Here is a 14,535-nt window from a genome sequence, read left to right as displayed (position 1 = left end):
CTAAACTGTTTACAATAAACTACAAAGTTTATTTTGTACATAGTTCTCTAGGGAGAAGGATAAGAAGCCTAAGCAATTAAGGTAACGAGAAATTCTGGAGTTAAAGGCAATATTCAGCTTCGTTTAATACATTATTCTCAAATTCAAGTTCTAATCCAAATACTGTGCACTTGAAGTTACTATATAAACATAACTGCAGCCAATATCCTTACAGTGAATAGACAAATACAAGCCGTCCATGAGATATAAAAAATACAGGTAACATTTTTGCAGCTATATGAATGGCTGCAATATCATTAAACAAGCACACTATACTATGTGATTTGGAAGATGTCAATATGTTACTTACGTTACTTGTTACTTATGTAGATTATTTGTACTTGAACACTGCATCCAAAATATTCTACCCTGCACCAGTTTGGAAGCATTGTTTATCCATGTGCTAATATTTTCAGAATCAGGTGTGTGTGTGTGTGTGTGTGTGTGTGTGTTTGTGCGTGTATATATAGAATATATAAGTAATGTGTGCCATAGATTATGATTCCATCATACATTCCAAAATATTTTCTGAGAACTGTACCACAAGCCGTTGGGGAGGCCTGTAACCTTTTTACAAAGTGCCATTATGACAGAATATTTAATGAAACAGGTAATCATTTGGAAGCCAGTGGTTTGATTTATTTCAAGGCCTTTGAAGGTAGATGCTTGGTAGTGGTTTCCGTGGATACCAGAGCCACATTTAAGTCTGCTAAGAAAATCTTCTGCATGGGCTCAGATTGCTCAGTGCATAGAAAGCAATGGTGGTGCCCTCTACCTGTCTGAAGTTGTTACTGGAATTGGTATATTTGGAAAAAGAGCAATTGATTCACTCCAAGTGAGAATCAAACCTCAATCAATGATCACTGGTGCTGTGAAGTGATTACATTCGGCTCTATGCTACCGTGCTGCCTAAGTGATTCAATCCAAACATAATTGTATAATGAAATCGCAGTGCCAAACAATCATATTTGTGGATCACTTTATTAAAACCCTGTTAGTCAGAAATAGTTGAAGTTCCAGCACTAATTTGCATGATTAAATTTCAAACTGATGTACTCCCAGCAGCCTAACTTCTTTTATTGTCTCAAGATACTGAAGCCTCACCCACTGTCACTTTCAGCACTCCTAGATTCCCAATTCCAGTTGCTCCCCTTCCATGAAGCTGCCACTCCTGTTTCCTTGTTGTTCATCTATATACTACTAAAACTCTCATGCTCTGTCTGTTTGTTTGTGACCTCTAATTAGCGCAAACGGTGCATTCCAGCAGCACTTTTTTGGCTAAATTGAATTTAAATGCGCTAACTTACAGAATGCAGGCAAAGTTCAGGGTTATATATTCATATAAAATTGCTCATTCGCCAAAATCAACAGGCTCCCTTTTAACCCGAGAGCCGATCCTTCATCATGGAAGTAGGACGCGACAGCCCGACGCATGCGTACGGCCAGCCTCAGCAGTGACACCTATTGGAGCAAAAGAGCAGGGCAGCTCTATTTTGAGGGGTCACATTCTGCTAATCACCATCAGCATGTGCAGGATTGGGACAGATCTAACTGCCACCCATCAAGAGGAGATAATTAAATCTTATTGTAATGACGTACTTCGAGACACCCATAAAACCCTTTGCTGCAGTCAAAGGACAGCGGTGACTATATCACGTCCATTTAGGAGAGCGCCAGCCACATCATCAAGAATAATCAGCATCGTATTGTTGCAGAGGGAAGTACAGAGGGCAGGTCTTGGAGTTTAGTGATGAATTTGGATTGTATTCTTGTGTTGAACACAACTGCAGTCAGTGAACAACCGCCTGACATATGAGTTCCTTTGTTCAGATAGTCCAGAGTAGAGTGAACATTTTATGCACATTGTTTTCAATGGAATGAACACCACTCCTCTGAGAATGGGTTGCACCCTATTAGCTTGTTCTGGGAATGAAGGAGATCTGAATACAAACCAAAATAATGATTTTTAATATTTTTCTCTATCTCTCCTGTATTGATGTTTGATGTTACCATGTGATTTCCAAAATTGGAAAAATCACTTTATGGAAACCACCATAAGGCATTTCATCTTGGGAAACCATTTCACTGGATTGTTAGGCCTTTAATTCAAATAATATAGTCTAATAGTAACATTACTGTAATGTTGGATCCCAAATTACTGCATTAGATTTTCACCAGCAGTGTAATTTGCCAGTTATTCTTACCAGTCATTCACTGTCTGTGCTCTGATGTTCATGTTCTATTCCAGAGCCTCATCAGACTGACAAGCCTGATGAGCAGCCGTCCTCCGCTTCCATTTTTGATCATGTTGATCGGATGTCACGCCCATCAGAAACAGGCAAATGGCTACCAAACAAAATTCAGCTGATCGCCATGCAACCGATTCCAGCCCCTCCTTTACAGAATCCATTACTTCCCGAGCGAGTGGCTGAAACAAACAAAATCAATAAAGAGGTAAGATTTGCTGGGTTCCTCAGAGAAATGGAATAGGATTTTACAGTACAAGGGTTGCTTGAATCTCATGTGAATCCAAGATGTTCTTTTATACATTTAAATGTTTTTCAATAATTTACATATCATCCGTTGTGAAGGCACTTGGCACTTAATACATTGCTAGCTCGCTGACTATGAACTGAAGTATACAAAACACGGCTGTCATCATTTTATCTCACTTTGTCATGTGTATACACATAAACATATTCAGTCATACACACTACAGGTCGAGTACTTATTCAGAATGCTTGGGGCCGGAAATCTTTTGAAATTTGGATTGTTAAAAATTTTGATATATATAATAAGATTGGTTTGGATCGCCATCATTTCTATCTCTGAATTTATGTGCTACTGGTAAGCAGTCTTCGTCTTACACTTATTCGTCACACATATATGTATTTACTTGTAAAAATTATTCCATTTCAAAGTAAAATTTATTATCAGAGTACATAGATATCACTACATATAATCCCAAGCTACTTTTTCTGTGGGCCTACTTAGCAAATCTCTAAAACAACGAATGTAAAGAGGATCAATAAACAACAAACTGTTCAAATGCAGATATAAATAAATAGCAATAAATAACAGCATTTAATAACAAGATAAAAAAGGCCTTAAATGAGTGTGTTTATTCCCTTTTGTTCAAAAGCCTGATGGTTGAGGGGTACCATCAACAGGTACAGGTAAAAGTAGAGGAGGTGGTTTATGCATCTATGTGAATTGATCATGGTGCACTAACTCTACCATTGCTGACACTTATTGCTCTCCTGATCTGGAATACCTGATTATTAAGTGCAGACCTTTCTATCAACCACGAGAGTTTACATGCATCATTGCTGTCGCAGTTTATGTACCACCAGATGCTAATGCTAAAGTAGCCATGAAAGACCTCAGTGCCGCTATTAGCAAGCTGCAGACATTGCATCCAGACGGAGCCTTTATTGTCGCTGGGGATTTTAATCATTGCAACCTGCGTACCGTGCTTCCAAGATTTTACCAAAATGTATCATACACCACAAGGGGAAACCTTAGATCATGTCTACACAAATGTGGCTGATGCTTACAAAGCCACTACCCTCCCCCACCTGGGACAGTCCGACCATCTTTCATTGTTTCTGCTTCCCAAGTATAGCCCGGTCATTAAATGTGTGAAACCCACAATGAAGACTATTGAGATCTGGCTGGAGGGTGCTGACTCTGCTCTTCAGCACCAATTCCAGCACACAGACTGGAGTGTGTTTGCTGCCCATGCCACCACAGACTGTCAGATTAACATTGACTTATACACCAACTCTGTCCTTGAGTACATCAACAAGTGTGCAGATAGAGTGACATCACAAAAACAAATAAAAGGTTTCCCCAATCAGAAACCATGGATGAACAGAAAAGTTCACCTCCTGCTCAAAGCCAGGGATTCAGCCTTCAGGTCTAGAGACCGGGAGGCTTACAGCTCAGCCAGGGCCAAACTGAGGAGGGGAATCTCTCAGGCTAAATACACATACAAACAGAGAATCGAGGAGCATTTCAGCTCCTCGGACCCCTGACCCATGTGGCATGGCATACAGGTTATTACAGACTTCAAACCAATGAGCTCAATTACTTCTACAGTCGCTTTGACCGAGAGAACAAGGTCACCCTCAAAGCGGATCTCCCGCCTAGTGAACTGCCTCTCTCACTTTTCACCTCCAATGTTTGCGCCATCCTGAGCAGGGTGAATATACGGAAGGCAGCTGGTCCGGATGGAATACCTGGCCTTGTGCTCAGACTCTGTGCAGGGCAGTTGACCAGGGTCTTCACGGACATTTTCAATCTGCCCCTGCCACAGGCAGTTGTCTCCACGAGCTTCAAGATAGCCACCATCGTGCCAGTACCAAAGCATTCCACTTCCGCCCAGTTGCACTCACCCCCATCATTGCAAAGTGCTTTGAGAGACTGGTTCTATCACATCTGAAATCTTGTCTGCCCACTACCCTGGACCCCCATCAATTTGCCTATCGCACCAACAGGTCTACAGAGGACGCCATCTCCACGGCACTTCACTCTGCCCTGGCCCATCTGGACAGCCCCAACTCTTATGTCAGAATGCTGTTCATTGACGTTAGTTCGGCGTTCAATACTGTGATCCCCTCCAAGCTGATCACCAAACTTCGCCAGCTTGGTATCAGCTCATCCCTCTGCAATTGGACCTTGGACTTTCTGACTAACAGACCCCAATCTATTAAGTTAGACAACCTCTTCTCCTCCATTCTCACCCTGAATACTGGCGTGCCTCAAGGCTGTGTGCTGAACCCTCTTCTGTACTCCCTTTTCACCTAAAACTGCATACCTGTACATGGTTCTATCTCCATAATCAAGTTCGCAGACAACACCACAGTGGTTGGCCTGATCAGAGGGGATGACGAGACAGCCTACAGGGACGAGGTCCAGCACCTGGCCGCGTGGTGTGTCGATAACAACCTGGCCCTTAACACCTAAAAGACCTATTGTGGACATCAGGCATGGTAGGAGCCACACTCATGTCCCCATCTGCATCAACAGAGCTGTAGTGGAGTTTGTATCAAGCTTCAAATTCCTTGGTGTCCACATTTCTGATGGCCTCACCTGGTCCCTGAACTCCTCCACCCTGATCAAAAAGGCACAACAGCGTCTTTATATCCTGTAGAGAATCAAGAAAGCTCACCTCTGTCCCAGGATACTGTGGACTTTTACCGCTGTACCATTGAGAGCATACTCACCAACTGCATCTCAGTGTGGTATGGCAATTGTCCCATATCGGACCGCAAAGCACTCCAGCGTGTGGTGAAAACTGCCCAGCGGATTATCGGCACCCAATTGCCCACCATTGAGAACATCTACCATAAACGCTGCCTGGGCAGGGCGAAAAGCATTATCAAGAATGCACCTCACCCTAAACATGGACTTTTTACTCTCCTCCCATCCGGTAGGCGCTACAGGAGCCTCCGCTCCCGCACCAGCAGGCACAGGAAGAGCTTCTTCCCTGAGGCTGTGACTCTGCTGAACCTCACATCACAGTGCTAAGCAGTATTGTACCCATACTGGACTGTCTCAGTACCTTGATATTTGTATGCTGTAGCACTTTTTATTCGCAGTTATTTTGTAAATAATACTGTTCTTTTGCCCTTCTGGTCAGATGCTAATTGCATTTCATTCGCTTCGTATCTGTACTTGGCACAATGACAATAAATTTGAATCTAATCTAATAACTGTTCTTGAACCTGATGATGCGAGTCCTGAGGGACCTGTACCTTCTACAAGATGACTGCAGTGAGGAAAAAAAACATGGCCTGGTGTTCAGGATCTTTGATGGATGTTGTTTTTCTACAGCAACACTTCATGTAGATGTGCTCAGTGATTAGGAGGGCTTTACCCCTGATGTACTGGGCCAAATCCACTGCCTTTTGTAGGATTTTCTGCTCAAAGGCATTGGTGGTGCCATATCAGGCTGTAATGCAGCCAGTCAGCCCACTTTCCATCACACATCTATAGAAATTTGCCAAGGTTTTTGATGACATGCCGAATCTCCACAAACTCCTGAGGAAGTAGAGCTACTGTTGTGCTTTCTTTGCAATTATATTTCTATAATGATTTATATTACATACCATCAATATAATGAAAATATAATGTGTGCAGGGTAACAAAAACAGCACAGCAACATCAGGAGAATCAGTTTTTGAACGAAAACAAATAGTACATTTTCAGTGTCAACCTACAGTGACATGCTTTGATTAAGAAGTTGTAGTACACTATATATATATATAATTTTTTTTTAGGTTTTATGTGTGCTATAAAAATAATCAGCATTATAGACTTATTCTAGTGTTAGATTTTTATCAGCGACAATCTTGGCAAACCCTTTGAAGTCCTCTGCTGCTTGGTGATCAGCAGACACTTAAAATTTAAAATACTATGCCTTTTCTTAAATTTATGCAACCAGCATGCTGCATGTTCGCAATTACCTTCAATTTTCAGTTCATCATGATAGATTTGCTTATTTCATGAGCAGCATACCATTAAGCAGCATATACTGACGAATTGACTCTTACACTCCACAATCAAGATATTAATTTTTCACTTTATGCAGTGTTTTTCTATTTTTCATTAACTTCTGTTCATTACGTATGTGAGGTCAATTCTTAGAACTGTCTGTGGTGTGCAAGGAGCTGCACGTTGCCTGGGAACCTTCCAAGCACCTTGTGGAATTTTCCATTTGTGTCATCGTGCCAGTGCTCCAAAAAAATTTCAAATTTCGGAGGTTTTAGAACTTTGGATAAGGTGTGCTCAACCTGTATCTCTATCTTTCTCACTCTCACAAGAGGTCACGTGTGCACACATGCTTTCTCTTTCTTTCTTTTTAAATCTTTTTATTAAATAAGTATACAAAAGTTAAACCATATAAGCACTAATACACTGTTGAAATTACCGGAGATATTAATACAGAAAAAAATTGATACAAACAGTGCAATTTAAACATAAAATAATAAGGTAAAATAATAGTATACTAATTTTATATATATATCAATAGAGAAAAGGAAAAAAACATGCTTTCTCTATTATGAGCATGTTCTCTTTATATTTATAAAACAAAGCCTCGTCTTATCATTATCTTTGACTCATTTTCACTAATCACCAATAAGGTACTCACTTATTTACCTATTGAGATGATGAGTAGTTGTGAACTGATTGCTCACCTGTTTTTTTTCTTTAGATCCCTCAAATTTGCAGTCAATGCTATAGAAAGTCCACTATGCTTCACTGTGTTTAAATCTGATGTGTAAACCAACAAAGTTATCCAGCGCCTTATCTACTTCCCAGTACTAAACCAGATTTGGTTATCTTTTGTGTATGTTAGTTGAAACTCCAAAATTGCTTCTGCTGTCCTTTGGTAAGCCCCCACAAAGGTGCCAGAATGATATACAAAATTCAATATCTTCCCATTTCTACTTTAGGTTCAGAGAGCTTTGAGACAGAAATCTGAAATTGAACATCATCGCAATAAGATCAGACTCCGAGCTAAAAGGAAAGGACACTATGACTTCCCCATCATGGATGAAGTTGGTACCATTGAAGCAAAGGAGCGACGCCGAGTCTACCGTAGGGCTCAAGTTCATATTGACAGGATCCTTGATCCCAGTGCAGATGTGGAACTGAGGAAAAGGTGGGCATATAAGATATGTATTACAAAGTCATCTTGAAAAAGAACCTTCTAATAATAATGAATAAATACTTAAATAAATGAACTCCAAGCTATCTTTACCTAAGTTAATATTTTAAAGTTCCCAGGTTTATTTTTGGAGAGGAGCACACTGTTGGCCTGTACCTTGCACTACCACTGAAATGGGACAAACTGGATTTAAATGATGACCGGGAGTGAACATGAAATTAACATCAGTGAATACATCAATAAAACTATCTTACATATAATGAATAAAATATTAGATTAGATTAGATTCAACTTTACTGTCATTGTGCTGAGTACACATACAAAACCAATGAAATGCTGTTAGCATCTAACCAGAAATGCAAAGAATAGTGTTACTTACAAAATAACTGTGAATAAAAAGTAAGTGCTACAGCACACAAATATTAAAGTACTGAGACAGTACAATATGGGTGCAGTACTGCTTAGCGCTGTGATGTGAGGTTCAGCAGAGTCACAGCCTCAGGGAAGAAGCTCTTCCTGTGCCTGCTGGTGCGGGAGCAGAGGCTCCTGTAGCGCCTACTGGATGGGAGGAAAGTAAAAAGTCCATGGTTATGGTGAGATGCATCCTTGATGATGCTTTTTGCCCTGCCCAGGCAGCGTTTATGGTAGATGTTCTCAATGGTGGGCAATTGGGTGCCGATAATCCACTGGGCAGTTTTCACCACACGCTGGAGTGCTTTGCAGTCTGATACGGGACAATTGCCATTCCACACTGAGATGCAGTTAGTGAGTATGCTCTCAATGGCACAGCAGTAAAAGTCCATCAGTATCCTGGGACAGAATTAAGCTTTCTTGATGCTCCGCAGGAAATAAAGGTGCTGTTGCACCTTTTTGATGAGGATGGAGGAGTTCAGGGACCAGGTGAGATGCTCGGAAATGTGGACATCAAGTAATATGAAGCTTGCTACACGCTCCACTACAACTCCGTCGATATAGATGGGGATGTGAGTGTGGCTCCTAGCATGCCTGAAGTCCACAATGATCTCCTTGGTCTCCTGGTTGTTGTCGGCGCACCACACGGCCAGGTGCTGGACCTTGTCCCTGTAGGCCGTCTCGTGAAAACGTGAACAGAACCGGTATTAATTGTTTTCTTCATTCCACATTGTTATGGTAGATTAAGCGTAGGCAGAAATAAAGTGATGCATATACCAAAGATAGCCACATTAAGCACTGCTCTTCCTCTCCTGTCCTCATCAATTGGCCTACCTCCCATCAGACTGGCCTCACTAACCAGCAGTGTTCTTTATCTTCTCAAATCTGTACTTTCAGAATCCATTTACAATTGCAGGTGGTCTTTTTATAACATTAAGCTGAAAAGAGGGCATATATTGATGCATCACATTTTCTACATGATTCTTGAGCATTCCTCAATCTCTCAGAGCTTACAAATAAATTGATCCCAAAATGGATCTTTTGGTCTCATTCATTTCAGCTATCGTGGCAAAAGATCTCCACGGCAGAGGCGGAGACATCAGGTGAACGGCAGCATGACAGATGCAGAAAAGGACAGGCTGATAACCACGGATAGTGATGGGACCTACAAGAAGCCACCTGGAGTGAACAATGCAGCCTATGTTGTAAGCACAGAAGAACCATAATTGTCTGCAATTTTTTCTTAAAAGTCTTATCAATAATTTTTCTCTCATTGTTATAAAGTGCTTGCATTATTTTCAGACAAATAAGTAAACAAGCACTTAGCTGCAACACAGTTGTTACTTTACACCTCAAAACTTTTCTCTTTGACAAGCTTTTTGGTTTCTCCACTGTTCTCTTGTTTCCTGTTAAGTAACTGAGAGTCAAAATGCCAACCATCAAGCACGCACTTACACTAATCATACATGAATCCTATTTTTTTGTCCTTCTTTATCAGAACGCCTCCCAAGTTGTTGAACTGGGCAACTGGGCTCCTGAGTTGAGTAATTTACAGGAGCTGATTAACCTACAACTCCTGTGTCTTTGCAATGTGGGGAAAGTACCAAAACATCCAGAGGGAACACAGAGTCATAGGGAAAACATTGCCAACTCCACATTGCACAAAAGTTCAGAGTTGAACCATGATCACTGGAACTGTGAGGAGCCAGCTCTACTGGCTGGGCCACTGTGCCTTCAGCTGCTTTCTTAGGAATACAAGATGCCCATGACTTGTGGTAAGGGCCATGAACCTGCCTCACTGTTCAATATTATGACTAATCCTGGGGCTTTTGTACTTGCTCCATCTGATCCCATGTTCCACTTCAGTCAAGCTCCAGTAATCTGCTGTCAAATTATACAAAGAGTCTTGATTGTTCTGCAAAGTGGTTGATGTTTCCTATGCTCTCTTTAAACCACCAGTTCCCACCCTGGGGTCCGTAGACCCCTTGCTTAATGATATTGGTCCATGGCATTAAAAAAATTTCAGAACCTCAGCTTAAAACTCACTCGGACTCACTTTCCAGCATACTTTTAAATCACCTGGGCTCCATTCCCTTGCTCCTTTTAATATCTGCCAGACTAGCACCCCCAAAGTCCCAAGGGTGCCAGATTTTGAGTTCTACAGTACTGCTTATCCAGGTATCTACCACTTGTAATAACTAATAACCTTCCATAACTTTTTGAGGCAGAGAAATCTTTACCCCATTGACTTCTCATCTGAACTTTAAATATTTCACCTCTATGCTGAGAATTCAGCTCTAGTTTGAATTCTCCAGCATGAGAAAAATTCCTCTCAGCCATTACTCTCTGTCCCTTCTAAACTTCAATAAGTATCAACTCAACCTGTTCACCTCTTCATCAAGGCCTGGGATTCAAACCAGTGAAACTGCTCCACAATGTGTCTTCTTCACTATAAACATAAAGGTTGCATTCAAGTTCAAAAGAGGTTTTGCCATAGTCAATTACAATATCAGCAGTGTGTTTTTTCTCTGATTGCTGGCTGTGAGGATCAAACTACCACTTCCTAATTACTTGCTGCAACTGCATGTTTACTTTCTGAATCTCATGAACCAGCACCTCCAGATTCCAACCCGACATTTAGTAGTTTCTTCTCATTTAAGCAATTATTTTAGTTCTATTCCGCTCTTCCCTCTTACTTTCCCACATCACTTTGTAGTTGCTCCTTTTGGCCCGGTCAGTGAATAGGCCAATATCCCTTTGCATACTTACACACTTTCTGACCCACTAAGATGTTTTGCTTGTTATCATGAATGTTATTGGGTTGTTCATAACTTGTTCGAATAAAGCACCAGAAAACATCCAAGGATACATTTTGGACCCTAACTACTTCTGTAACACCACCTACAGGGGACTTGTAGGTAAATTAAGAGGGAAGCCTATATCCAACCTTTGTCATGTCAGAGTTGAAATGTTCTCATGCCCCTCACTGCTCTACAGTGGATTTTTCTAGACCTTGGCTGAAAAGTGTGTCTGTTAATTTGGAAAGATAAATGCACACAATCATCTTCATTTAGAATTTGAAAAGAAAATGAAATATTTCAGTCTTTGTAGATATGAGGTAGATGGAGTTTACTTGTGTTACTCAAATGATTGTATAAAGCACATTATACCTAGTGTGTAGGGAGGAAGGGGACCACTTAAAATTAATAATTTCAGCATGATTGACTGCACAATCCTTACTATATCACCAGATTCTCAAGTTGTTGCCCAAGTATGGAAGAATTGACCCAATATGCAGAAAAGTTGAACAGAAGTGAAAAATGTTTTGTTTTCAAGGAAGCTAAATTGCTGCATGATTTGTATCTAAGGTTTTTTCGACCAGCCTACAGTAAAATATCCAGTCTGTGAGGTTGACATTGAATGCTTTTCATTTTACACCACCTCATATTGGAATATTTTGAATTTGGAACTAGCTAAGAATTAGCCTGTTTATTACAAGCCTGCATCTTGCTGCTCCATGGCACAGCTTGTTGAAGCTCCAACTAACCGTGAAATTAGTCCAGCTAGCACACTTGTTAAATGGTTAATTGAACCGGATTTCTGGATTATGCCACTAATAAATTTTTGAACATAATTTTTCTGTGATTGCTTCCTTGTTCTTTCACAGAATTATGAAAGTGCGAATGCTTGATTCTGAAAAGACAATTTAAATAAAAGATCTAACACGGGGTAGGAATACAATGTTAACCACCTTCCCACAGCATTCCCACAGAACAATTGACCTTTACGTTATCTCCTTTCATTGCCCCAACTCCAGTGACCTAATCTTGATCTGGTTCTGTATTTTACAGTCGGACCCTGACCTGCCTCCGGAGCCTAGACCTCACTCTCCAGCTCATACTCACCCTCCCCCTCCTGCCCCCCCACCATATCTCCCGCCACAGCCATCCATTGAAGAGGCAAGGCAGCAGATGTACTCTCTGCTGGATGATGCATTTGCTTTGGCAGCTCCAGGTAGTCCTGGAAAAGTCTTATCAGCAGTCAGCCATGGTCAGCCAGCCACCAGCACTCCTATCAGGGGAACCAAAGTTTCAGCTAACAACCACTGGACTCCAGTGTATGAACAACCCCAGAGTCTCAGCAATCCATATGTAACGGTATGTAACATGTAAATCATTCCACACAAGTGTGTTCAAACATGTGTAAACACTTCCATGGTGCATGCACTGCTGAAGCCCCAGCAGTATGATACTCATTTCTTTTCATCATACCATCACATTTTATTTTGACTTTATTTTCATCCAAAAATTTTAATCATTGGGGTAATGAAATATAGTTAGCAGTGTTCAAGAGGCACTGATCTTAGTGAGATGAATCTTAGCGATATTTGGAAAAGTCTTGAGCTGCCAGGTACTATTTGCTGGGTATGTACTCAATTCAAGTGAGATCTTGCTTAAGATGGCAACTCACATCAAAGTTGCTGGTGAACGCAGCAGGCCAGGTAGCATCTCTAGGAAGAGGTGCAGTCGACGTTTCAGGCCGAGACCCTTCGTCAGGACTAACTGAAGGAAGAGTGAGTAAGGGATTTGAAAGTTGGAGGGGGAGGGGGAGATCCAAAATGATAGGAGAAGACAGGAGGGGGAGGGATGGAGCCAAGAGCTGGACAGGTGATAGGCAAAAGGGGATACGAGAGGATCATGGGACAGGAGGTCCGGGAAGAAAGACGGGGGGGGGGGGGACCCAGAGGATGGGCAAGAGGTATATTCAGAGGGACAGAGGGAGAAAAAGGAGAGTGAGAGAAAGTGTGCATAAAAATGAGTAACAGATGGGGTACGAGGGGGAGGTGGGACATTAGCGGAAGTTAGAGAAGTCGATGTTCGCTAGGCCCCACCTCCCCCTCGTACCCCATCTGTTACTTATTTTTAGGCACACATTCTTTCTTTCACTCTCCTTTTTCTCCCTCTGTCCCTCTGAATATACCTCTTGCCCATCCTCTGGGTCTCCCCCCCCCCCCCCCCCCGTCTTTCTTCCCGGACCTCCTGTCCCATGATCCTCTCGTATCCCCTTTTGTCTATCACCTGTCCAGCTCTTGGCTCCATCCCTCCCCCTCCTGTCATCTCCTATCATTTTGGATCTCCCCCTCCCCCTCCAACTTTCAAATCCCTTACTCACTCTTCCTTCAGTTAGTCCTGACGAAGGGTCTCGGCCTGAAACGTCGACTGCACCTCTTCCTACAGATGCTGCCTGGCCTGCTGCGTTCACCAGCAACTTTGATGTGTGTTGCTTGAATTTCCAGCATCTGCAGAATTCCTGTTGTTTAAGATGGCAACTTTCCATTTCAACCTTCTGAGGGTGATTCATTCTAAATCCTAAGATCAAAGGACATAGAATCTAACATTCGTCATAAAATCTGTGAGTCTCTTAAAACCACAAAAAGTCTGTGAGAAGTCTCATTACAGGCTTTTTAAATCACAATGTTTCATGATTAAGGCAATCCATAACATTCAGTTCTCCTTTCTCTAAGCTTTTCTTTTCCAATAACAAAACCTGACTCTGCTAGTGTAAAAGAGCTTTTTCTGTTGGGTGTTTGTGTCTACTGGAACAGAAAGGGAAGTTATTGATCAAAGTGTGTGTTAGATAACCTAGCTATAGTTAGATTTTTCTATTAACTCCTGGCAGTGCCAAAAGTCTTACACTCTTGTTTTCCATTGGTTATAATGGATGGAGCCCTAGCCTCTCTATGCACCTTACCATGATGCCCATAACATCATTACTTTAATGCTGGTACTGATGTCTTTGAAAGAACACAAGCTTGCAGATGCAAACTTCTGCAGTTATTTGTGCAGTTTACTTGCCCCATGGTCCCATTATGACAACAAACAGCAATTTATTTTAGTGTCTAAACAAGCAATAATAAAATGCTACATTGAGCAGGGTTTGTTGAACTTGATTTCATTGGTAACAGTCTTGATAATATTGCAGTAGTAATGTGGAGAAATCTAATGCTGGAAGTAGAAGTGGAGGGGCTGATTAAATGTCACAAATTTTCATGCATTGTTGCTTAATTTAGTCTGTCTTTGCTACTTTTGGCAGTGATCATCATTTTTAAAATTGGAAGAATCAAGGTTAGCATTTAACTAATAAAATTGTCTCTTTGGTCCATAGAGGTATGAAGATACAGGATCAAATCAGCCATCTGCAGCAAGCCACCTGCACAGGTAAGATACGAACAAATGCACTTTATGAGATAATAAGGAGCACTGCTAAAGCATGTAAGTGAAGTCACCTCAACCTTTACTGTTTCAATTCAGTAAAGCCTTGTCCATGAAGTAGAGCAATTGGAGCATGTATCTTGAGAAGCTGTCTTACTAAAGGGAGAAAGCCAAACTGAGGATCTTCCAAGTTGATAG

The 14,535-nt window shown here is 41.4% G+C and overlaps 1 protein-coding gene across 1 annotated transcript in view; it reads left to right on the top strand.

Annotated features, from left to right (window-relative positions):
- LOC140202405 (uncharacterized) overlaps positions 1-14,535 on the top strand; it is a 270,611-nt gene that overhangs the window by 233,851 nt on the left and 22,225 nt on the right. The window contains exons 13-17 of the mRNA XM_072267279.1: positions 2,288-2,493; positions 7,500-7,708; positions 9,186-9,330; positions 11,977-12,282; positions 14,291-14,343. Coding sequence (XP_072123380.1) covers positions 2,288-2,493; positions 7,500-7,708; positions 9,186-9,330; positions 11,977-12,282; positions 14,291-14,343 — 919 coding nt within the window. The remainder of the gene's footprint in view (positions 1-2,287; positions 2,494-7,499; positions 7,709-9,185; positions 9,331-11,976; positions 12,283-14,290; positions 14,344-14,535) is intronic.

Source organism: Mobula birostris, chromosome 9 (assembly GCF_030028105.1).
Source record: "Mobula birostris isolate sMobBir1 chromosome 9, sMobBir1.hap1, whole genome shotgun sequence".
Classification (NCBI taxonomy): domain Eukaryota; kingdom Metazoa; phylum Chordata; class Chondrichthyes; order Myliobatiformes; family Myliobatidae; genus Mobula; species Mobula birostris.
The sequence above is the reverse complement of the archived record's forward strand: the minus strand, read 5'-3'. Positions and strand labels throughout refer to the sequence as shown.